At 42.8% G+C, this 26109-nt stretch overlaps 1 protein-coding gene across 8 annotated transcripts in view; it reads right to left on the bottom strand.

Annotated features, from left to right (window-relative positions):
* Positions 1-2340: 2340 nt before the first annotated feature.
* Positions 2341-26109, bottom strand: part of KLHL25 (kelch like family member 25) — a 47841-nt gene continuing 24072 nt past the window's right edge. For 4 of the 8 annotated variants that reach the window (XM_043988037.1, XM_043988041.1, XM_043988036.1 and 1 more), the window contains 2 exons: positions 16414-18240; positions 2341-4588 (listed from right to left, as the gene is read on the bottom strand). In XM_043988037.1, coding sequence (XP_043843972.1) covers positions 16457-18240 — 1784 coding nt within the window. In that variant the 3' untranslated portion in view covers positions 2341-4588; positions 16414-16456. The remainder of the gene's footprint in view (positions 4589-16413; positions 18241-26109) is intronic. The other 4 variants (XM_043988042.1, XM_043988038.1, XM_043988040.1 and 1 more) reach the window with 1 other exon arrangement.

Below are 26109 nucleotides of genomic sequence, written 5' to 3'. Positions count from 1 at the left end.
CTCCTGAATCCAGGGCTGGTGCTTTATCCACTGTGCCACCTAGCTGTCCCGAAGCACCAAGTCTTAAGAGAAGCCAGCATCTAAAGGACAGGAGGAGGAAAAGGAGAAAACAGCAAAAAGAGACTGAGCAGAAGTAATAAGAGAGGTAGGAAAACCAGGAGGGAGCTCAGAAGCCAAAGTAGCAAAGAATAATGAGAATTGTTACTTAATGATAACTCACCATTGTAGTGTTTTAAGGTTGTCAAGAAGCTTTCCAACACTACCAAATGACATAGAGATTTTCTAAATGAAGAAACATTGAGTGGTTAAATGAATTGCCCAAGGTGTGAAGCAGGATTTGAATCCAGGTCTGACTTTATTCCAGTACTCTAGAAAGATCAAGGCCGATGATGGCTAAGAGGACATTGTTGATTTAGATGAGAATAATATCAGTATTATGGCAGCCTAATTGCAAGAGGTTGAAGAGTGAGTGGGTAGTGAGGCAGTACGCATAGACTATTCTTTCTGGAAAGGTAGCAGTGAAGAGGAGGAGAGTTTACAGAGATGATCGATGTTTTTACATTGGGGCAAATAGATATTTGTGTGGGTAGTGGGGAAGGAACTCCTGAAGAGGAAGGAATTGAAAATGAAAGGTAGAGGGAATGATGGGGCAAGGCTCCTGAGAAGATGGGAGGGAATGGGATCGAAATACAGACAGAGGAGTTAGCCTTGGCAAAGAAGGACACTTCATCCTTTCAGCCTGGAGGGAAGTAAGGATCTGGGGAGATTTTGCATTATGAAGAAATAAGGGAGCTCACAGTCAAGAATTTCAGTCTTCTCTGTAAGGCAGAAGTCAAGTTATTTGCAGAGAGCAAAATGGGGTAAATGTGGAGCCTTGAGGAGAGGCTTAGAATAGTCACTATGGGGAGTATGGCAGTGATTTTTCAGCTAAGGTCCTCAGCAAGTGCAACTTGTAAAACCCAATTTTGACTTGACCAGCTTTAAGCTCCTTTGTTTTTTCCATGGCCAGGAGCATTCAGAGTTCTACCTAGACTGGTGCTATCTTTTAGGAAGAACACTGACAAACCAGCACAAATCCAGAGGTGGGCAACCAAAATAACAAGGTCAATCACCTAACAATACAGCTGTCTGAAAAAATAAATGGGCAGCCTTGGGATGGAGGCAGGTTTTCTTTTTTCTTGCGGGGCAATGAGGGTTAAGTGACTTGCTTAGGGTCACACAGCTAGTAAGTGTCAAGTGTCTGAGGCTGGATTTGAACTCAGGTCCTCCTGAATCCAGGGGAGGTGTTTTATCCACTGTGCCACCTAGCTGCCCCAGAGGCAGGTTTTCTGCCAGTAGAAAAAGTCTTGAAGCCATATAGATGACGACTTCTTGTTCTTGTGCTGTAATTCATGCTTCAGGTAGGAACTAGATGATCTCTGGAGTGTTTCTTCCAACTCCCGAGGGCTGGGATTCTGTGAAGAGGTAGTCTTAGTCACAATCCTGGAAGGTACTATCTCCCATCATTTTATAGGTAAAGGAACTGATACCCAGAAAAATGAATTAACTTGTCTGGGACCATATGGTTGGTATCTAGGTAGTTCCGTGGATAAAGCACTCGGCCTAGAGTCAGTAAGATCTGAGTTCTAATGTGGACTCAGACATTTACTAGCTGTGTGACGCTGGGCAAGTCACACCTGCTATTTTTCTTAGTTTCCTCATCTGTAAAATGGAGATGATAATAGTACCCACCTCCTATGGTTGTTGTGAAGAATGAATGAGATCAGATTTGTAAAGATTTAGCACAATGGTCTGGCACATAGTAGGCACTATGTATATGTTATTATAATTTGTTATTATTATTATTATTATTATTAGTGGTTAGGTTGGAAATAGCCTGTGTAAAGGTTCACAAATGGAATGGAATGTTGTGTGATTTCCAGCCCCATACTCTTTCCCCTAAGCGTACTGACTGATTTGGACCCGATGTAGGGTTCGATTCTCCCTGCTCTTGACCCTCTATACTTTTGTGAAATTCTCATCAAGAAGGCAGCAGAAGATGCCTTTGTTCACACCCACACCCTCTGGAGAATGAACAAATTGTCACAGAGGAAGTACTGGAGAGGAAGCCCCAAGGTTAGGGTGTTGGAGTTTTTAAGAATCCCCCATTATATCCCTGGGGAAGACAGAAGTTCAATCAGGCTTGCAGATTTGATTTCTGAATTACTTTTTGCCTTGGTAGCAGAGCTTAGGTGTCAGGAAACAAATGGGTGTCTGATGCCTTGACTTCTCTCTTTGAACAGTATTGTAGATGGTCCTGAAACAAGGGACGGTGGGACTGTTTGGGTGGTGCAGTCCTTTGGGGCAGATAGATTTTCTCTTCCCATTGCCCCTCACTCTCATTATCATCCCCTACTGTGTACACACAATTCCAGTACAGTAAACAAATCTATTTTCACACACTCATCTCCCCTCACCCGAAAAAAGCAAAGCATTTCCTATAATCTTTTATTGTTAGAAAACTGGGTAAAAGCAACACGATTTTCAGTAAACCAAGAGAACTGTCTTTTGTGCATATCAAGGCTGTGTGTGAGGGGTCTGTGTGCTCTTCTTGGCTAGCCAGCAATAATGAAGTCAAAGGGAACTGTGGATGCAGACTTAAATCAGCCCATCCCTCTAGAGAGCAGTGGGCAGTAAGTCATTCACATCTTGCAAGTGTTCTTCTCAGTCATCTTTCCACTCCTGGGTCAGAACAGGGTCAGTCTAACCCCTACAGGATATTGTCTACACCCTTCTCCACTGTGTAACAAACAGTTTAGGTTCCTCTGTTTCCTGTGGGACAGTGGGGGTGGCCTGCTGCATCTTTGGCAAGATAATCCTTCAAAATCTAAATTCATTGACTCATAGAGGTGATAGAATCACCCATTGCAAGGAACTAAGTGAATGATGAAGAACTTCTTGGAAGCCAGGAAAACCCTACAGCATAAAACACCAACGATTCACCTAACCTGCTGTTTACCCAGTAAGGGGCAGAAACTCCTACTCAATGGCTAGGCAACCCTGACTAGCAATTCTACTTTGCAAAGAGAGAAACTACCAGATGAGGCTGGCAGGAGAGTCAGGGGAATAAAGGCAATGTTCTCGAAAGTTACTGCATTGTCATTTTGGGCCAGACTAATGGCATCACATTGGCAGATTGGCAGATGGTTAACAAGCCAGGCACAGTTCCCTCCATGGTCCCACTACATAGCTGCAATTTGGGGATGTGATAGGATTCGGTGTGCCCCCAAGCCCCTTGGAAAAGCGAAGAATTCTCCTTCCTCAGATCAGCGCCACTGGGTCTGGACAAGGTTCAACATCATTAAAAGCAGATTTGTTTAATAGTGACATGAGCTGGAACCAACTTCTAAGGAAGTATCACATGGTGGCTCCTGCCAGAAGTGAGGACATCAATGACTCAGGAGGCCTGGCAATCCTCTCTAGTATCCCTTTTATTTGCCTCTTCCCCAGGTATATTGGATGAGTGGGGGAGTCAGACAGCAAATAAGGCAGGGATACGCATCTTCACGTGTTAGCACTAAAGCCTACCTCTGTCTCAGAGCCACTGTGGCAGAGGCCAACTCGGCGGGGCTTGGGGGAGAGGGTACAAGATGGCTTGGAGGGAGACTTGGGAGGTCTCTACTATTGGGCTTGGGACAATGCCATCCTAAGGCTAGTACCTTCAACTAGCTTAGCTGCTTCTTGGGCCACAGGCTGAGCACTAACTGGTGTTTTTCACACAGTCCTTCCCCACTAGGCTCCTCTGTTCTTTCCATCAGGCCGCCCCCTCAGACACTGGCAGCCTGATGGAGCCAGAACTTCCTGAATACAGAGAGTTCAGAAGCTTCCTCCCCGTCAATTACTGCCCCCACCTGAGGTGACCCAGTCTGTGTCGCGTCTGAAATACTTCATCCAAGTTATAAGCTTTGAAATAAGGTTTATAACATTCCTGGTTTAGCAGGTTCTGGGGCTACTCTTAGGCTGTGCTGTCAGTTCAGGCTCAGAAGGAAACAGCAAACCTTAGTGCAAAGTGTGGAGGCCGTTTATCCTCCACAGTTCCCCGTCCTCTTCTGCCTCACCTGGTTCACTCCTGCCCCTCTACCTAGGTTACTGCTACCTCTTTCCCCACAATCCTCAAAGGATTAGTGGGGGCAGGGTTGTTGTGTGAAACAGACAAGCAGGTACTTAGTTCTTTGCCCTATATGAAACACCCTTCCCCCCCCAAAAAAACCCCACTTTCCCTTGGCCTCCATCTCCCCATACCAAACTAAAACTGTAGCTGAAAGGGTCTTTGGTCCCAACAAGTCTCTGTGGAAGCAGCTTCTCCTTTCTTGTTCAAAACTCCAGAGGCTTTAATTATCCAGTGGGCTGGAGGGCAGCATTCCAGTATTGACTCCCCATCCTGGGTGCTGCTCTTGAGCATTCCAATTCAGTTTTCTGGGTGCTGGAGAGTTTAGACGGGGTAAGCATGAGGAGTTGTCCTGAGGCTCCCTGAGAGAGACCAGGGCTGGGTAACCTCCATCACGCTGCAGGCTGCAGCCAAGAGATGGGCTAAGCATGATGACAGCATCTGGGGAGGAAAGTCAGAGAGACCTCATTAAATCCCACAACATGAAGATGATTTCCATTCCACTCTCCAGAGAAACTAAACCCAACGTTAGCCAAATGATCCCTGCTAAAAGCTCTAGAGGGAAGGTGTGACATAACAGAGATAATCAGGAGAGAAGCCAAGAGAGTTCTAGTTTAGTTGCTTGGGTTTGCTGTTGTAATCCACAATACCCGTCACACCTCACAACTTCTTTCTACTTAATGAGGGCTAATTCAGGGCCCTCATCACACAGTCCAGAAATATTATGATAGTTAATTGGTCTCCCAACTTCAAGTTTCTTTCTGCCCTTTCCAGTCTCCTGCTCATGCTGCTGTGGCTGCCTATTGCCTCCAGAATAAAATGTAAACTTCTCTATTTGGCTTTCAAAGCCTTCACATTATGGTCCCAATTTACCTTTCCAACCTCATAAACCATTAATCTACAATCCTGCCAAAATGGCCTTTTTGCTATTCCTCACACATGTCACTCCATCTCCCATCACCATGCCTTTGTACTTGCGGTTCCCCACATCTAGAATGCACGTCTTCATCTCCACCTCTTAGAATCATGTTTCCTTCAAGAATCAGCTCAAAAATCTTCTCCAATATGAAGTTTTATCCCTGATTTTTTGACATCGATCCCATCCATCAAGGCCTGGATCCTATGCTTTCTCTTTCATGACACTGGAAGTAATTCCTCCCTCTCTCCTTGAAGTCTCATGCCTTTTTAGTATTACAGATTTAGAAATGGAAGGCATCTTAGAGGCCATCAAGTTTAATCACTTCATTTTACAGATGAGGCAACTGAGAACCAAGGAGCTTAAGTGATTCACCCAAGATCACACGGCTATTAAACGTCTGAGGCAAGATTTGAACCTAGGCCTTCCTGACTCCATACCGAGTGCGCTATCCATGGCTCTATCTAGCTGTCCACTTACCTTATAACCTCTTGGGGTTGTGTGACTACCTTATCCTCCTATTATATTGCAAAGTCTTTCCAAAGCAGGAACGAAGTCCTTTTCCAGTTTTGTATTTTGATTGTCTTATACCAGAATAAGTGTGCTTGGTAAATACTGAATTTGAAAGTTTGAATCCTCCTTTCTTACCACACCAGGGCCTCTGAAGAGGCTCTTGCAAAGTTGCTTTTCTCCAAGCAGAGGTCAGTTGGAAACACATTTTCATAAATATTTAAGTCCCTACTGTATGCCAGCCCAATCTGCATTGGTAAAAAGAGTTCCTCACATGGATGAAATCACAAATTGAGGCCAAATAAATATACAAAATCCACTGGGGATACAAAGACAATGACAAAAATAGATGGCCATTTTTGAGGAGGCCAATAGTTATCTTCTCTCAAGTCAGAATTTAAGGGGTATATTTTAAATTTGCTAACTATTCATTAGAAGACAGCAACTAAATGCCCTGTGGGAGAACCCTAATAAACATAATTCAGTCCATCTGAGAGTTAAGTTGGACCTTGGAACCCAGCCCTCAGGAGTAGACCTCTAGTGACCATGTGGTAAAGATTCCAACCAGCAAAACTTTTCAAGTGCTATCAGATGACCTTGCTCTTGCAGGGCAAAAAAAAAAAAAAAAAAAAAAAAAAAAAAAAAAAAAAAAGCAGGAACTGTGACTTCCTTCTGGGGACATGGAAGCAAAGGAAAGAAAACAGATGAAGGGAAGCAAAAATGCCAAGAGAATGAAGAGGAATGTTTTTAGCTGTAATTACTTTGTCAGTGACCCAGGAAGAAGAAACTTAGGACAGCATAGCTTCCAAGAGGGCCAGTGATTCCTTGATCACCTCTGAGGAAAGGGCTCCTCAAACACACTACCAGCCCTGAGGAGGCTGTGAGACACTGCATTTAAAAATCTTAAGTAGCCAGCTCTGAAAGTTCCTGCCCAACTCACAGTGTACTGAATTTTCCTCCCTAAGAAGACTATTTCTGTTGTGAAAAGGAACTGCTGACTGGAAAGAAGGAAACCAGTGCATCACGGTCAAGGGATATGAATTATTGTGGAGGGGACTGGAAACAACTCACTAAAATGTGTCTTGAATTCTCATCAAGGTGTCTCAGAAGCATAATTGGCTCAGATTTTCTTCCATCATCTAACCCTCACCTCCTTGATACTTTCTCTTGTCTTCATAAAACATTCCTGATCTGAATTCCTTTGAACCTTTCCAAATACTGCCTCATTTTTTTTTGTTTCATCCACTTATCTATCAGGTCCCTACCTATATGAAACCCCTATGTCTTGGCATCCGGATTTCTTGGTTCCTCTCTCAGGAGGATCCTTCCTACAGTTTTGTCACTGAACCATAGACTATCCAAATTGGGAGTGACTTCAGAGGTCATCTAGCATAACACCTGCCTGAGAAGGTAACTCTTATATAACATTCAGTCACAAAGTCATCTCTTAACCATCTCCAGTGATGGGGAACTCACTACTACTTTAGGCAGTCCATTTGGACAACTATGAGCATTAGGGATTTTTTCCTTACAGAGAACACAAATCTTCTCTGCAGCTTCCAGTCCTGCTCTCTGTAGCCAAACCAAACAAATCTAATCTCTCTTCCACATGACATACCCTTAAATACTTGAAAGCAGTTATCTATAATGTTCCCCCTAAGTACTGTCCTTTACAGGCTAAGTATTCCCAGGTCCTCTTGCTGATTTCAATGTTACATGGTTTCCAATTCCCTTACCATCCTGCTGTCATCTTCTGGACACTTTCCAATTTGTCAATATTCTTTCTAACATATAACTCCCCAAATTGAACACATTATTCCAGATCATGTCATTGATGCCTTCTCTCTGGAAATAATATTTCTGCTCATCAGCCCCAGAGAGAGTCAGGTTTTTAGTCTGCTATGTCATAATATTGACACATGTTGAGAGTCCTCTAAAACCCATGGGTCTCTGACACCCCTGTGCTTCCCTCATCCTGTTATTGTGTAGTTGATTCCTTGAAACCAAGTTCAAGATTTAAAACTCTCCTTATGGAATCCCATCTAAGTAGAAGTGATCCATCATCTAGCCCAGTGGGGTCAAACTCGAATAGAAACAGATCCTTGTGGCCACTGACTTAAAAAACCAAAAATTATTATCTATTGTGTATTCTGTTTTTATTTACTTTATTAAACATTTTCCAGTTATAACTTAATCTTGTTTGGCCTCGATGAGGAGTTGGGCAGACCACACAAGTTTCATACCTTTGTTGTAACTATAATAATCTTTTGGAACCCCAGTTCTAATATCTAGCATGTTGAATGTTCTTATCAGCTTTGTGCTTTGAGAAGCACACCATCTATGTATTATGGGAGTCATATTTAACAGAATGGGGCTAAAGATGCATCCCCTAGTGGAAACCATCACAGACATTACTCCAGCTTGATACTATTTAATCATTAATTAGCACTTTTGGAAGTTCCAATTTTCAACTGAATCAACCTATTATAATCTAGTCAATATCTCTCTTATCCACATGGCTATCACGAGAGCTCCAGTCAAATGCCCTACTGAACAATTCATGTATGCAGCATTCCTCTGATCCACCAACCTAATAACCAACTGTCATAAAATGGAAAGAAAGCTAGCCTGGGGTGACTTGTTCCTGATGACCCTTTACAGGCTTGTAGTAATTGTTGCTTTATTTTCTAAATGCTTACAAACCATGTCCTTTAATAATACATTCAAGAATTTTGCCAGGAACTGAGGCCAAGCTCAGCAGCATGTATTTGAAGAATTTACTTTCTAACCACTTTTTAAAAATCAAGACAAAAATTGCCCACCTACTACTATTCTATGATACCTCTTCCATTTTCTGTAACTCCTCAAAGATCAATCTTAGGAGCTGGGTTGCTCTTATGCCTGCAATTTCATTATCCTGCAGTGTAGTTTGCTCAGACTTGGCATCTTGAACTCATTAAGTATTTCTGTCCCATACTTTCCAGTTTTTAATCCTTCCTTCATTAGGAAGAGATTAGAGTGGCTCATGTTTGGGAAATGGCACAATGATTCCAAAGTACGAGATGCTGCAAAAGTCCAGAACAACATTATTCTTGTGATAACACAGGAACTTTCTGCTCAGGTGCAGCTTGGACTAGATGACTTCTGAAATCATTTCTGATCCTGATATTCTGGGATTCTTTGACAGAACTAGAAGAAGGAGCTCCTGAGAAAATTAGCATAGATACAAATCATCAGAAACCTCTCTCTTGGAAGAATCAGGATTATAAGTACCTAAATGGCCACCAATAGGTGGGAGAAAACATAGGCCTCAGTAGAGTACCAATGATGACTTGGGGAATGAGGGAACAGAAAAGAAAGCAGGCTGATAATATAAGGAGAATGATGGGGAAAAAAGATGGACGACACAAGTTCGAGTCTCTGCATTTCAAGAATGAGACAGAAAAACTGGAGAGGGCAAAAAGCAGATGTCTACTGGCCCTGGATTCAGGAGGACCTGAGTTCAAATCCGACCTCAGACACTTAACACTTACTAGCTGTGTGACCCTGGGCAAGTCACTTTACCCTAACTGCCTCACCAAAACCCAGAAAAGCAAAACAAAACAAAACAAAAAAACCCAAACTCCAACCATCTTACATTTTTTTAGGTGTTTGTGTCTGGGGATGGGGGACTTGAGGAATCAGATCAAATGACCCAGCTCAAGGATTCTGTGAATTTTTCAGGACCTGCATTTTCCTTCCCATTTGTGCAGAGCAGAATAAAACATCCTAAATTAGGTCGTTCTCCATCATCCCTCTTCTAGTCTCTTCAGTCTACGGTCAGAGTAGGCTGAAAGATGAATTGTTGTAGTGTGGAGAAAGAGGGAAAGAGCAGGGGAGAGGGAAGAGAGGGGAAGCAGAGGGAAGAGGGTCAGAGAAGAGGGAGGAGGGGGGAGGAGAAAGGAAAAAAAAAAACAGCACAAGAAATTGGTCAGAGCCACACCAGCCCAGCAGTCAAGGAGGCTTCTACATAGGGTCATGCTCAGACATGGCTTTTCAACTGCTTTTACTGGGTCAGCTTGAAGGCTCCATTCTGCTGCCAAAAAAAGCCTTCACTCACAACTGGTAACCAGTTTTTCCCTGGCCCCACCTCCCTCCAAGGTTTCCAAGTAACCCTCTGAGTATTACCTTTGAAAGAATGTTAGAGAAGCCAATAGCTTTTTTTTTTTTTTTCTCATTCCCTAGGGAACCGAGAAACTAGGCTGGTCAGTTTTATCCCCAGGCTTTACCAAAGAGCAAAAGAAAGGGGAAAAACTCAAAATAACCAGAAAGAAAAAGGAGAAAAAAAAAGAAAAGATGAACAAAACTGTTTTATCCTGCTCAGGTTTTTATGAAACAAAATTCCCTATATTCAACGCTGCCTCTCTCAGATTTGGGGCCCTGGCCCATGTGTCCCACATCATGTGTGTATCCCTTTAAGGGATTCAAAAGCTTGGTTGGGTTTGATTTAATAGCTGAAACATCAGCTTCCATTTAGAAGCCATCCCCACATAAGTGAGATTGCTTTTGCTGGCACAGAGGTTTCAGCATTCTGAGATGGCAGCAGCGACCAGCTCATTGAGAAAATTAATTTTTCAGCTCAGGATGGCTCCTGAGGCGTGGCCTTTTGACCCAAACTGAGAATGATGGAGTCTTCACACTGTTAGTTGCAATATTTAATAGCTGAGTGCCAGTTAATTAGATTAGTTGAGCAACTGTGACAGATGCTAGGCAACAGCAGAACTGAGGGGTGGGTGAGGGGAATAAAGCAAAGAGGAGGGGGAAAGAAAGGAAAGTCATTATTATTCAAAGCATGGAGAACTGGAGCGAAAATCCAAGTGAACCTTCTCCGATTTAGAGATGGCCGAAAGCTAAGCCCTAGACAACCCAAAGCTGATTTTTTCCTAGAAATTCTTGGCTCCTTGGTTGAAAGCAGTGACTTAATATAAGGAGAGAAAGAAGGGAAAGGGGAAAGAAAAGACCAGGAGTGGGCAGCGTTGAGGAATGTCTCTCTACTCTGGGCCAACAGCATCTCATCTGCAGCCAGCTGGACAGGAGGAAATAAAGGGAATCTTCGGCTTTGAGAACACTGCTCTGAAATCACCCTGCATGTCCCAGCCCAGCCTGGGCCTTGCTACTCTCAGGGGTGAAGAAATAACAAGAAAGAAGCCTGGCTTCATGGAGGCTGGGGTTTCAACTCAGGCTGGTAACACTGGGACTCAAAGTATACACTCACATAAACACACACACACACACACACACACACACACACACACACACACACACACACACACACAGAATTGTTCTGTGAGCATGACCCATCTTGTATCCTGGAGTGCTGGATCCCTTTGGAAATGGGGTGAAAATTTTGGACTGCTTCGTAGAATAATGTTTTTAAATGTATAAAACACAGAGGATGACAAGGGGAACCAAGCACATGAATACAAGTTCATAGACCCTAGGTTAAGAATGGCCAGCCTAGAGTTTCCTTATGTTACAAGCACACCTCTGAGATTCTTCTGTACCAAATCTTGCCTTTCCACCCACACCCAGAAGATGTACTCCTTTTATTTCTCATACACTCTCTTTGCATGTCTCTGTCTTGTGTTAAGAACACCCTGCCTCTCATGTGCAGGAATCCACGTAAGTTCATCCCCTTGATAGATGGAGAGAGGCAAAGAATTAGATCATGGATCCACGCCTCTAATTAGGCAGCAATCCTATCCACCAAGGTGATAAAGGTTGGGCATCCTATAAACATAAGGGAAAACGTGTTTGAAACTTAAAATAGGCTTCAGATTCTTGGTAGTCTATTTAACATCTTGGCACAAAGTCCTCAGCTTTATTCCCAAAGTCCAAGCATCAGATTTGGAGGAATTTTATTTGTTTATTACTTTTCATTCTCCTGAGTTTTCCGAAGCAACTCAGGAAATCAAAGGCACATGGTTTGGTTGTCCCCGACTACAGAATTTAGAATTCATTTTTCTTTAATTCCATCTTTCTAATATTATCTCCAAATATTTCCCTACATGAACCATGAACACTAACTCAATGGGTCTACCACTTGTCTCTCAAGCAAGGCTTTTTTTTTTTTTTTTTTGGTAAGGCAATTGGGGTTAAGTGACTTGCCCAGGGTCACACAGCTAGTAAGTGTTAAGTGTCTGAGGCCAGATTTGAACTCAGGTACTCCTGAATCCAGGGCCAGTGCACTATCCACAGCGCTACCTAGCTGCCCCAAGCAAGGCTTTTTTATTCCCATCCACACACCTTCGTTCACATCACAACTAAGAACTGTCCTCTGCTCTCTTCTCTACATGACTACTAATCCTATTCTGCAGGTTGGCTTAAGCCTCCCCTCCGCCATGATGACTTTTTTCACTACCTCAGCTCATAGTGTTCTTTTCTTCCTCTGTACTTCAATAGCACCTACTTCCCATGTCACTCATTTAACCCTAATTATAGGATTGCCCTAGTTATGTTTATATAATAATATGTAACAGTAGCAACAACAGAGAGGCAGCGTAGTATATTGAAAGAATGACTACTATAAATCTCTGCTATTTACATTATCTCTTGACAACTCAGTTTTCTGCCTCTGTGAAATGGGAATAAAAATATATGCTTTGCTTACTATAAGGGATTACTATTAAGACCATAAAGGCTTCTGGGTAGGGATGGAATACTTTTCACAAGAACTGGGAAAAAACTGTCAGTCTCTTCTCTTGCTGTTTTGACTAAAAAGACCTTAAACTGAACTGGAGGGAAAACAGGAAGAATGCCTTGGGTAAAACTGAAAATCCAGGGTCTACTGAGCACTGACAAAGAAAGAACAATGGTGGACAAGGTGACCAGTAATTCAGATGAGAAAATATTCAGGAATGCATAGGGAACTATTTTTATGGTGTCAGATGCTTATATACCAATGTAGATTGTGAATAACAAGGTAAATTTGAAATATCAATTTAATTTGATAAATGTTACATTTATCTACGCTCCCAAGTTCAGTTCCGCTAAATGAACACATGCTCCATGAAGTTCTGACACATTTTGCCTTCATCTTTCCAGGGTCTAGTACACGGGAGGTGCTTAACAAGTGCTTGTTTAATTTTGTTTTGTTTTGTAGGGCAATGCGGGTTAAGTGACTTGCCCAAGGTCACACAGCTAGTAAGTGTCAGGTGTCTGAGGCTGGATTTGAACTCAGGTCCTCCTGAATTCAAGGCCAGTGCTTTATCCACTGTGCCACCTAGCTGCCCCTTGTTTAATTTTAACTGGATTGAGACACATCTAAAGAGATGATGTGATTTTCTGTAAAATGATGGGGTTGGACTAAATGGTGCCTAAGGTTCCTTTCTAGCTCCAGAAGCCTATGGAGCTCAGGAGAATTGAAGAGATTAAAAAAACAAACAAACAAACCCAATTTGTCTGAATGAATTCAAGTCTGACTCAGATGAATTATAGCCAAGATCACTGAAAGAACTTGTAAATCTGAGTACTACACTTCCATGATTAGTAGCTGAAGAATTGTGGAAAGCATGCAATCCAAGTGTGAGGGAAATGGGCCAATTTTCAGGAGAAGGAAGAAAGTGTATTCTATAAACTACCAGGAAGCATCACTTAGAGCTCCAGATTAATTCTAGAATGGGTTATTATAAACCAGAGGTCCTTGATGAGGAGTCTATGAACTTAAGATTTCTTTCCCAAATAATCTGATCACTATTTTGGTATAACTGGTTTCCTTTTGAATCCTATGTATTTTGCTTTTATTGCTTAAAAAAAAACATTCTAAGAAGGGGCCATAACATCCACTAGATTGACCAAGTGGATCATGATACAAATAATGTCTAAGGACTTCTGTTATAACCAGATGGTTTCAACTCCTTAGAAATGAAAGCACCAGTTGCTAGAGGCTACAAGAGGTTCATCAGAGTAAATTGCATGAGAGATTAACTGTATGACTGAATTTTTGTTTTTAAACAACATTGCTTTATATATATTTTTCCCATGTCTTAGGACATTTAACAAAGTCTCTCTTAGTACCGTAAGGTAGAGATGGAGGAATGTGAGGTAGGTGATACTCCGGTGAACTGGATTCAGAACTTGCTGAATGGCAGTACCCAGAGAATGCTGGCAGATAGTTGTCAGCCTGAAGGAAAGTGACTTGGTGAAATGCCCCAAGGAATCAAAAGATCATAGATTGAAAGCTGGATAGGTCCTTAAAGGTCTCACCCCTGCCCTCTAGTTTGTTTGTTTTTGTTTTTGAGAGGCAATGGGGGTTAAGTGACTTGCCCAGGGTCACACAGCTAGTAAGTGTCTGAGGCTGGATTTGAACTCTGATTTTTCTAGCTTCAGGCCTAGTGCTCTATCCACTGTACTACCTAGCAGGATAAAGATATAAGGCATGATTATCACATCTGCAGAAGACACAAAGTTAAGATGAATAACTCATTTGTTGGATGATAGGATAGAAAAAGATTTCAAAAAGGATGATAAGGACTGGCCAAATTTAACTATTAAACTTGGGAAATAAATGTCAATTCCTGCATTTAAGTTCAGCAATTCAGCACCGTTAAGCATGGGATAAAGGGGAAATGCCTAAATAGCAGGTCTGTTTCAAAAATTTAAATTATTTTAGTAGAAAGTAGGTTCACAAGTCAGAAGTACAGTACAACTGCAAAAAATAACAATAAAAATGGATGTGACCCTAGAAATGTGAGAGTCAAGAACAAGAGAGGTCTCAGTCCCCCCTATTACTTTATGATGGTCAGGTTATGCCTGGAAAGTTCACATTCATTTCAAAGGAAGCCATTTTCAGAGGGCTGGCTTTGATTACTGGAAAGTTTCTAGAGAAGATGACTAAGCTAAGCCGCAAGAGATCATTATTGGACAAAGCCGGGGCTTTGTCAGGTGGACAGTAGGCAACATTTGAAAACAGTTGAGTCCCTGCCTTTGCAAATCACGTCCTTTTTGGGTCACTGTCCCTCAGAAGCTCTAAAGCTTCACGGAAAGATGTAGAACTTCAATTATTACAGAACAAATATCTTTGTGATAAACAGAAAAATTTTCTGGCCCTAGAATAGGGTATAGTCATAAAAAAAAAGCCCAAAAAACTTACAAGTGTCTCTTGTTGCAGTTCTTCTCCACTATCTGTTGTGTCACAAGCATAATGCAGTCTAGCAAGGGGAATACTGGACTTTCTATGAATATCATAGGGGCATGCATGTTCACATATAAAATAAACTCTGGATGCCTAGTGATACCTAGTTCAACAACTTGGTGTGAAATCTCTAATCCCACTCTCCAAAGCCAAGGCCTACTTTGTTTATCCTTAATGCTGACAGGGAGACAGCAAGGTGTAATGGACAGAGCACTTGAAATTGGGAACACCTGGATTCAAATGACACCCCTGCCAACTTATCAGCTATGGGACTATGGGCAGGTGATGTGCCTAAATAGTAGTTCAGGCTATACCTGGAATAGGTATAAGAATATAGGAATATATATATATATATATATATATATATATATTTCTGAGTCTCACTTTCCTCATTTATATAATAAGGGAGTTGGTACTAAATATTTTCTTTTTTTTGGTAGGTGATTATAAATATTTGTTTAGTAGTTGGTTGATACTTTCTGAGGGAATTGAGGGGATTAGAACAGCAGGTAGCTAATTGTGGGAACTGAGCGAACCCCACTGACTCCATTTTGTGACTCAATTCTGGAGCCAGCTCAGGAGCCAGCTCAGTTCCCTTTCTTTTCTTTTTTTTTGGGGGGGGGTGAGGCAATTGGGGTTAAGTGACTTGCCCAGGGTCACACAGCTAGTAAGTGTTAAGTGTCTGAGGCCGGATTTGAACTCAGGTACTCCTGACTCCAGGGTCGGTGCTTTATCCACTGCGCCACCTAGCTGCCCCTCCTTTCTTTTCAATTATGGGTCTAGTCCAATTTCTGTATTATGAGAGTATTTTATTCAGTTGTAGGGATTGGGAGAAAACCTTCTTGCATTATATCCTTGTGTGGCTGGGAAGCTGGACCACCTCTGCCTGCTGCACAGAGACCCTTAATCAAGGACCTACGTTATGCTGACCAGAAGAAACTCAGATCCAAAGATTGATGAAAGGAATTTTCTCACAATTGCACATCTCAAGCAACCTATATGTCTTATCTGAAAAGTGGCAGCATAATGATCAATCAGTTATTGTTTCCTTGTTCCTTTATAGACGTTTGGGGGGAGTGGGATAACTCCTTGTTATTTCAGGGAACCGTACCTGTTTATTCTCTCCCTTCCAACTTGTAAAACCCCTAATCTTTCCTCAAATTAGAAATAAGATTGCTTAATGTTGTTGTTTCCTTTTAACTAGTTGGTCTTATTTGATTGTTTTTGGTGTATAAAAATCTGTTCCCCCTGGTATTTGAGCCCCAGACCTAAGTTGAGGAGGTCTGGTCCTGGTTTGTTGGGTGATTGCTATGCATTGCTTAATACAGCAATACATTCAGAAGCTCAAACCTTTGTTTCCTCAGTCATTTCATCTTTCAACCTCCACACTTCTCCACAGCCTTCTGGGGCCATCCATAGAAAAGAGAGGTGTGGCAGATCTTCAGACACAGAATACCAATGCAAAGAAACTTGTAGGCTAAAGAACGACTGAGCTGAGAGAGAGAATGAGATATTTTCTAAGGTCTTTCCAACCTCGAAATCTATGACCCTGTGACCTGTGACTGTCAAGATTTACAGCTTCAAAGAGTCAATCTCCCAATGCTGAAATGTTCATGAGTTTTTTGCCCCAGATGGGGAGCAGGGCACCAAAGAGGGGCAAGTCCTTACCTGTCTGAGTTCCTGGGGTTGAAGTCACTGTCCTAAGGGCTTCTCATGCAGGCAGGTGCTTCCATGTACTGACAAAGGCTGTGGGGATGAGTGAGTAAGGTACTGTGGTGATGCAGGTCCATGTGTCTGAGGTAGGGTCATAGCAGTCTAATGTCTTACACCGCTGGGTGCCAAAGTACCCACCTACCACATAGAGCTTGTTCCCTGAGGCCAAGGCATGGCATGACATGCGCTTGGCTGTCATATCCCCAATCCGTGTCCACTGGTTAGTCTCGCAGTCAAAGCGGTATGCGGAAGCAGCTGTGAATTCTGTGTCACCCCCCATGATAAAGATCTGGCTGCCCAGGACAGCAGCTGCTGTATAGCGCCAAGGCTGAGGACATTCTGCTTTGATTGTCCATCGGTTATCTGCAGGGTCATAGCACTGGACTTTGGAAACCATGTCCCGGTGAATGCTCGTACCGCCAAAGACAAAGAGCTTGAGCTTAGCGCTCACCACTGCAGCATTGCTGACTCCATCCCTTAAAGGAGCCACCATTGTCCACTTGTTGGCTCCAGGGTCATACTTTTCTACTTGCTTCAAGGAAACAGAGGGAGACGCTGGAAAGACCCCAGCCACTGCAGTGTGTCCCCCTACCACATAAAGACAATTCTCCAGCTCAGCCGAGCCATGACCAAAACGGGCAATCAGCATAGGAGCAGCCTTGGACCACTCTTCATGGACAGTATCATACACCCAGACGTCTTTGGAGACACCATTCTCAGAGCCCCGGCCACCCGTCACGTAGACCTTACAGCCGATGGCGCAGGCGCTGAACTCCTTCCGTGGGCTGGGCAAGTTTGCCTTGGGGATGATTTCCTTTGCTTTATGGTCCACCTGGTAGATCTTGTCACACATGAAGGTCTGGCCTCCAAGGATCAGAAGGGTATGTCCTGCCTTTCGGGGTCGGGCACAAGGGCTAGTGACCACCCCATCGTTCTGTAGAATCTTCTTCTTGCAGTGGAGAGCCTCATCCATGATAAGCTTGTTGCGCTCATCGGCCATAATGAGGTCCTCACAGGCAATAGCCTCCTTCAGGATTTCAGAGGGCAGCAGGGCCAGCCGTACGCTGCGTAGAAGCTCCGGGAGGTACACCTTTCTCTCCTCCAAGTCATGTTTCACCCACTGAATGATGGCTTCAAAGACGACTCGTTCATCCTCTGTCTCAAGCTCATCGCTGGAGATCAGGTCCAACAGGGTGCCCTTGGAGAGGTTTTTGAAGTCTTCGCTCTGCTGCACCGTCTCAAAATGGACCAGGCACATGCGCCAGGAGAGCTCATAAAGGCGGCGACACTGGTGGGCGTCAGAGAGGAGCATCATGCCCAAGCAGTTGGAGGGGAAGAGGTTCTTCTCCAAGAACTCGGCGGCAGCATCTCGCACATCATGGAACTGGAGCATGTCCCCCGCCTCTAGCAGAGATTCCGCATTCTCCTCATTGATGATGATCCGGGAGGAATAGGCAAAGTCCAGCAGCAGCTCAAGCACTTCTGGATGGAGGCTATCGTGAAAGTTGACTGCATCATCCAAGCTTTCCCGTAGGCCATGGCTGAACATGGCCTCAAAATAGCAACTAGAGGCAGCCAACACAGCCCGGTGGCAGGGGAAGGAGCGGTCCCCAGCCCAGAGGGTGACATCTGTGAACATGCAGTGCTTACGCAGAGTGTTGAGGTGGGACAAGACACAGTCTGGGTGGGAAGGCTTGTGGAAAAGGGTGATGTTCATAGAGCCTGTGCTCGTCCTGGACTTGCGGTTCTCATGAACGCTGACAGACATTTTGATCAAGTCTGCTAAGGAAAGAAAGTAAACATTTTTAGCAGAGTCGCCACTTATCCTTTACAGAGTCATAGTTCTAGCTCTTTACCTGTACTGCAACCAATGACTCTCTTCCTCTTGGTATCGCCCCTGCTACCCAACCATTAGCCCCAATAGAACCCAAGAGATTGCCCCCTCTTGCCTCATTCAGCCTTGCTGCTTGGTTCTACCAAAGCCTCTTAATCCTTTCCCTTCAGCCCCACAGAATAGGATCACATGCCACAGAACTCAACAAATTCTGCTCCTTGAGTTTTATTCACAGCCTTCTGAAGTTAATCTCATTCCAGTTAGTGCTAGTTCAGTTCTGGAATAAAACTCAAATGCATTCTTTGGATTGCAGCTACCCCAGGGTTGGTGTAGCCCCAGATTTATGGGGCTAAGATTTGGGGAAGCTATCTATGGTTAGTAGATAAATGAGTATAAGAAACAGAGAGCATATAGTATTGACTTGCCTTGGTAAAAGGAGTATTTTTTTTTAAACAATGAAGAGAAATTGGCTTAATTAAGATTTTACTGTTTCATTTTTCCCCCCAGGGCAATGAGGGTTAAGTGACTTGCCCAGGGTCACACAGCTAGTAAGTGTCAAGTGTCTGAAGCTAGATTTGAACTCAGGTCCTCCTGAATCTAGGGCTGGTGCTTTATCCACTGCTCCACCTAGCTGACCCCTTACTGTTTCCTTTTGAAGAAATGCTGATGTGTGATGAAAAGAAGGTATCTTTGCACCCATAGAAGAAAACAACTAACATTTATATGGTACTTTAGGGTTTGCAAAGCACTTTACATATATTATTTCATTTGATTCCACAAAAACCTTGGGAGTTAAGTGCTATTTTCATCCCCTTTTTACAGATGAGGAAACTGAGGCAAGCAGAAGGTGACTTTGTCAGGGTCACACAGCCCAGAGGTATCTGAGGATGGATCTGAACTCAGGTCTTCTTGAGTCCAAGTCTGACACTCTAACACACCACCTAGCTTTCTCTAAGATTTTGCACTACTTAGAATTTTAAGTTCTAGCTGCTACCAGTTATGAGTATCACCAACTTTAAATATGCTGTTATTGTTTAGTTGAGTCTGTTATCCGGTGGACCATAGTACACCAATACAGTTCATGGGATTTTCTTGGTAAAGATACTGGAGTCCTTTGTCATTTCCTTCTTCAGTGGATTAACTCAAACTGGTTAAGTGACTTGCCCAGGGTGACCCAGCTAGTAAATGTGCCTGAGGCCCAGAGCTCCAACCACTAAGCTATCTAGTCACCTTCTTTAAATATGTACATATGTATAAATTTCTATTGTTGTTCTCTACTTGACAAATAAGCATTTTCATATACAAACACGAATCAAACAGATGAGCAGTACTTCACAGAATAACATGTAGTACTTGCATTTTTTTAAAAGAATATAATAAATCCAACATGTTAGTTCCAAAGCTGTCATGCTTGTCTTCCTATCCTTCTGTTCGCGTCTGTACAATTGGTACCAACTTTTTGAGAACAACATGAGTTCAGAAAATTTAGAAAGGAAATGGGATGGTTCTTGGGGACACTAAATGTATCGTTCTCTGCTTAAGGCCATTCAACATTCTGTGCAACTCAGAGGCACCCAGGCTTCCTGGACATATGCTACGGACCATGGGTTTGCTAAGAAACAAGTGATTTTAGCTTTGGTCCAAGCTGTCATCTCTTTAGATGATTAACGCAACAGAGGGGCTGCTCTCACTGCAGCGTATTGGAGAAGAATATGCCCAGGACCCTCAGCCTGTAACAGACAGTACTGTAACGATTGGAATAACGCCACCTGCTGGATACTTACTGTAGAGGAGTTCTGCCCATGAAGGGAAGGTCTTTGAGGGCAAGACCAGGAGTCAGGAAGTGACGCGGGCTAGTGGGAGGAGGAAGGAAGAGACTGGCGCTCAGTCTCGCTCTCTTTTCCTCTGGACTCTGGTGAAGAAGGGAGCTAGAAATGTGCTCTCCCTTTAATAGATAGAAATCTAGGCCTTTTTCTCTCTCTTTACCAAATTCTTATTCTCCTTAATAAATGCTTAAAAGTCTAACTCTTGCTAAAGCTTATAATTTATTGGCGACCACTCATTAGATATTTTAGACAGACTAGCTAGAATTTTAGCCCTTAACAGTACCATGTTCCAAAATCCAGGCAGGGAACACAGTTAAGGACTCTGAAACTGCCTGAGCTGAAGCACCTAAACTGAACAGCAGCAGTCTGTGCTAATGGTCTGTTTCCACTAATTACTAGACTCACACCTCTGTCTCCCCTCAGTCCTCAGAGTCACAGCCATGAGCAGTGTCAGGCGGCCTAGGTCTGTCCTGCAACAAACATTCTGCAGCATTAACAACAATAAGTATTATTATTATCATTTGGAGGGATTCCAATGCATTCTAAGCAAGTCCTGGGGGCCATTCCCCTCATTTTACAGCTATGGAAAGCAAGAGAGACAAGTGGTCTGGTTGAATGTTTAAGGCAGGCAGTAAATGGTTAGGATATATGGTAGTGCAGGGAAGGCAGCCTAATATTTCAAACCCTAGAGTGAATCCTAGCCCACCCACTAGTGCTGCTGAGCCTGGTAAAATCAAATCTACTCAAAGGAAAAAAAAAAGTAATGAAATGCCTTTAGTAGAAATCATTTTAAAAGAGTATACTGTTTAACCAAAACTTGTATACACACGCTCTCAATTCTGATTCCAGGCCAGTCACCAAAACAAATCAGAGATAAATTTATAAACCCCCCAAAAATAGCTTCCCACAATATTCTCATTTTATCAAGACCCCAAACTAGCAGTGAGCAACTCCACAGTGGAAGACATCATGGATCCAAGTTATATTTTAATTTGGCTCCTGATTTCTCCATGTCTGTGTCTCTGGCTGGCTCTGTGTTTCTCTGTGTGTGTGTTTTCTGCCTTTGTCTGTCTGTCTGTGTTTCTGTCTCTAAGTCTGTCTCTCTGTGCTCCTCCTCTCCTTTCTCCTGAAAACAAAAGCAAACAAACAAAACCACCCACAGATGAAATCCACTCTGGCTGCTTGGAAAACGCAGATGTTGGGCTGAGCCTGCCTTACCTTTGGGTCTGAGGTCTTCTTCAAGGCCTATTCCTGCTAGACTTTGCACTGGCCTAACTCACACTCCAGTGCTCCACTATTTATATAAAATCTCCGTCTCCCAGGGAGTTCATCTTGTTGGGTTGTCCTGATAAGGGGAACACTGGATCTCAGCTGTTTCTTAACATCTACTAAACCTGGGGCCACTGAAATTGAAGAGGAAGTTCATATTGACTGACAGGTAGGCAGAGCTCTATTGCAAAACTTGACCATTTTCCAATTTTAGATGAGGTCATATATGAGAAGCAGCCCCCAGAATAGGACTCAGGAGGCCTGAGCTGTGAATCCCAGCTAAGTCATTAGCAAGCTGTGAAACCTTGGCTAAAAGTCACTTTATTCTTTGGGCCTCAATTTCCTTATCTGCAAAAAGGAAGGTTTGGACTACATGACTTCTTAGAGCCTTTTAGTTTTGATTCTATATTCATATAGCAGAAGATATGCCCGAGCATTTAAGCTCCCTGCAGGCTGAACCTGTTGTTAGCCTTGTATCCCTAATACCTCACCCGCAGCAATTGCTTAATATGCATCTGTTGAAATTAACTGAATTTGGCACACATCTTGTCATAGTTACTACTGATGTTACGGATTAATTGGCATAGATAATCTAGAAATTCAGCGGTTGTTCAGTTTAGAGAAAAAAAATGTGGGTCAAGAATTTAGGCAGGAGGCTAAATATCCTGCATGGTAAATGATAAGCTTCCTGAAGGCAGGGGCCCTGCTTTATTCATCATGGAATCTACCAATCAAATGTACTTTAAGGTAGGTGAAAACGTAAGCCACATTTTGTATTCCAGACCCAGAAATTTTTTTCTCTTTACCCTGTCTAATCTGTATTCCTACTTCCGTCCAGTTCCATCTCCTCCTCTTTCCACAATATCTTCACCCAGTGACTTGGGAAGGAAGGAGAAAAGAAGGTACCAGTTCGGGAGTGCTATCTAATAGTTCTTTCAGTGTCCAAGACTGAGTCTATATGAGGATTGTTCTCCCTTGAGGATCATCTGTTAATGGAGTCACCCTACAAATGTTTCTAGATGGAGACAACTATCCATGGGGGAGATCAGATTATGCTGGGCAATCTTCAAAGCAGTGCTTGCAAAAGAAGGTGGTTAGGAATTGTGTAATTCAAACACATGAGGATTTGGAAACCTTCGGATGTACTGACATGATCCAATAACCACCAACTTCACTTTTAGAACAAGTAAAGCAATGACCTCTCAAAAGCCAGAGCAAAGTGACACTCCTGAGGCCTTATTTTAGCAAGAGGCAAGTGAAGAGAATAAGGGATCTCAGAACAATGTCTATGACCATCCAAAGCAAGCAAGTCTGCCTACACACGACCAAACACCAAGCTTCCCTCTTCTGCCAACAAAAGAGAAGTCTATGGAAGAACATGGCACTGGTGTGGTGTGTGGATGCATTTGTGTTGTCTCTTTGGTACTATGATAGAGCTGAACAGCCATTACCAAGCTATATCTCCTGCCTTCCTTATGAGGAAATAAGGTGTTCCTATGACACACTTCAGTGGGTCTCTCTGCAACAAAATATAGTCAGCAGCTGACCCACCCCAGGGCTGCCAGCATTAAGGATCCAGGCACTGCTGACAATACTTTCCCTAAGGGTAACCTGTTCAGAGGAAGCCTTGAGTTTGCAGGTTGTGAGGCTAAAGTAAAGGACTGGGAATTGAGAGAGTCAAATCCCGGTCCTGATAACCTCTGATCACTGTACCCAATCAGGGGAACTATAGCCAACTATGGACATCCCATCAGGAATCTATAGGGTAGTGGGCAAGGGCATCAGACTTGAATCCCAGCTCTGTAACTGATTTGGAGGAAGTCACTTTGCCACCTCTCTGGTTCTCATTTTTCTTACTTGAAACAAGGACTGGGTTGAACTAGATGGTCCTAGGTCTAAATCTTATGAGCTAAAATTTTCTTCTTCCCTTAACTATAGATCAGTTATCAGGAGTAATAAAAACATAATGACGTATGCCCAGAGATTTCTTAACTTACATAATGTTGGACACCAAACAATGCAAACCTGATCACTAATCAGAACCATAACGAGAGGAAGCCAGAGCGTGCACCATACTGCTAAGTTAGGAACTGGGATGACCCAAGATGTCTTGGGTTTATGGAAGCCTCCTCAGGGATCCACTTCTTCCTTTAAAACAGTCTTCTGGGGCACATTTCTTGAGGAGAAAAAGACCTTCACACTACCTCTGGTAAAGAGACAGAAGCGCTGTGGGTAGTTCATGATAACTTAAAGAAATCTGAAATTATTTATTAAGCTCCTATTATTTTCCCCAGCACTCTGCTATGAGTAGTGGGGAGATACAAAAGCAGTGTAAGATAGAGGCTTTGCTCCTGAGGAATGAAGATTTCCTCATGATAACTTTAAAAAATCTGAAATTATTTATTAAGCTCCTATTATTTTCCCTAGCACTGTGCTATGAGTGGTGGGGAGATACAAAAGCAATATAAGATAGAGGCTTTGCTCTCGAGGAATGAAGATTTCCTCCAGTTTCCTAGGAGCAGGAATAAGAATCAAGATGGAGATGGGACACAGGGATATACATTCTAGTCAGCCACTGGAAGGTCTCTCTTACCCCTACTGTTAAGCATTCATGATTCACCTACCTTTCTATACTATAATTAATTAGTCCTGACTCAGAAGGGCCCTCTTTCTCTCATTGTAGCTCAGGAGTTTGATAGATTTAAGGGACATAACTTAACTGCAGGGCATTACAACAAGATAGATTTAAAATTTATCATTCTGCTAAAAGCTATTGATCCAGCTTCAGAATATACCTACTTACTTCTGCCTGGCTCTCAAATGCTGGGATCCAGCTGTTGTGTTAATCTTTCAAAGTCAATTATCCCTGAGAAATTAAGAAATGTGCTCAAAATGGATTTCTCACAGATCAACTAAGTAGCCAGGGTGAATCTGCAGAATCAGCAGAAAAGCACTCAACTTTTCTTGGAGAAGACTCCATGAGGTCTTCTCCTCCTGAAGCATCTCTCTGCTCTGGTGGGCCCCTTTTCCCACTGTTGAGTTCTTCATGGAACCTTCATTGTGAGGAAGGGCCCAGTGGTCAGCAAACCTTCATTCCTCTCTTGGCTCTTTTACTCTCTGCACTTTGCCATCATACATACCGCCTTCCCCTTTCCCTTTTTCATGTAGTCTCCCCCAGTAGAGTATAAGCTCCTTCAGGGTAGGGACTATCTTTCCTTTAGTTTACATTCATATTCCCAGAACTTAGCACAGTGCCTAAGGCAAGTGCTTAAAAAATGATTGTTGACTTGCCTAGCAAAAGAGTTGTGTTCACTGAACAAAACAAGGCAGGCTGTTTCAGTATTGAGATATGTGAAAACTAAGGCTCTGTACCACCCCTTGAGGTTCAGAGACCCTCAGTAGAGAATTATCAAGCCCATATCTCCCTTCAATGGGTCATAAAAATTTCAACACTTGCTTAAGGTCAGAGAAAAACGAGCCTTGGACTACAAAACTTAGAGTTGGGGTTGTGTCTGTGCATGGGTTCTATACTGTTTTAGAACCTAAGCAAGCCTCAAGTATATCTGAGGATGTGAACAACAAGAAGTCACAGGTTCAGCCTAGAGATACAAATTTGCTCATCAGTGGTTGACTTCACCCCTCCATCCCTCCAGAAGATAGGCACTGGTCAGTGATGCCAGGCACCACTGTCCCTCTGATGGCATTTACTCAAATTCAGGTGAAGTATCTAGGTATATGGAGATGGTCTCATGAATACCATCCTGACAAACATACACATGGAAAGCAACGCTAAGTGTCACTGATCAATAAATTCTTACTAAGTATCTACTTTGTGCAAAGTAATATAATGGACAATGAAGGTGACCCCTAGAAATATAAGACACGGTCTGTACTCTCAAGAAGCTTTCATTCTAGTTATAGAGACATTGTGTGTATGTGTGTGCATGTGTGTGTACACATACATGTGTACGTACACAGTCTATATCACTGGCACTTGTAAAGACTGTACTGTGGTCAATGAACTTTATATACATATAGTTTTATGTATAAAATTATATATCATTTATATGCTTATATTATATATAATATAAACATATAGTTTTATATATATAAAGTTCATCAACCACTGTACAGTCTTTATAAGTGCCGGTGATATGGGCCAATGAGTGTCCTAAGAAATCAGAGAAGGAAGAGTCAACTTTGATCTGGTAAGGATAACACATGCCTTAGAGCCAAACGTCTCTACTGTAGCTAGCTAGGTTATCCTGAAATCTTAGCGCAAGACCTAGAAGGGGGATATCTATTCCAGCCCTCTCATTTTACAGATGAAGAAGCTGAGACCCAAGAGATGGGAAATGACATGCCCAAGGTCATACAAATAATAAGGAACACATCTGAGATTTGAACCCAGGTCTTCTAAAGCCTAATTCAGATCATGCCCCATGGTACCACATGGCCTCAATCCATCACCTATTCCACACTTATTCCAAGATCTAATCAGCAAGACTACAAAGTCACTGGCACAGGATCATGTTAACATTTACAACCTGGTTGGCAGCTCCCATTGCTGCTGATTTTAAAATAACCATTTAAAAGAACCTTTTCATTTCTCCACAGTCCTGTTTTCCTTTAAGCCAGGAAGATGTTCACAGAGAGGCAGAATGGATTGGCTTTCTTTATGCCCCCTGTCTGACTGGATGGTGCCTTTCTTCTTTCAGTCAT

Source organism: Dromiciops gliroides, chromosome 2 (genome assembly GCF_019393635.1).
Source record: "Dromiciops gliroides isolate mDroGli1 chromosome 2, mDroGli1.pri, whole genome shotgun sequence".
Lineage (NCBI taxonomy): Eukaryota > Metazoa > Chordata > Mammalia > Microbiotheria > Microbiotheriidae > Dromiciops > Dromiciops gliroides.
The sequence above is the reverse complement of the archived record's forward strand: the minus strand, read 5'-3'. Positions and strand labels throughout refer to the sequence as shown.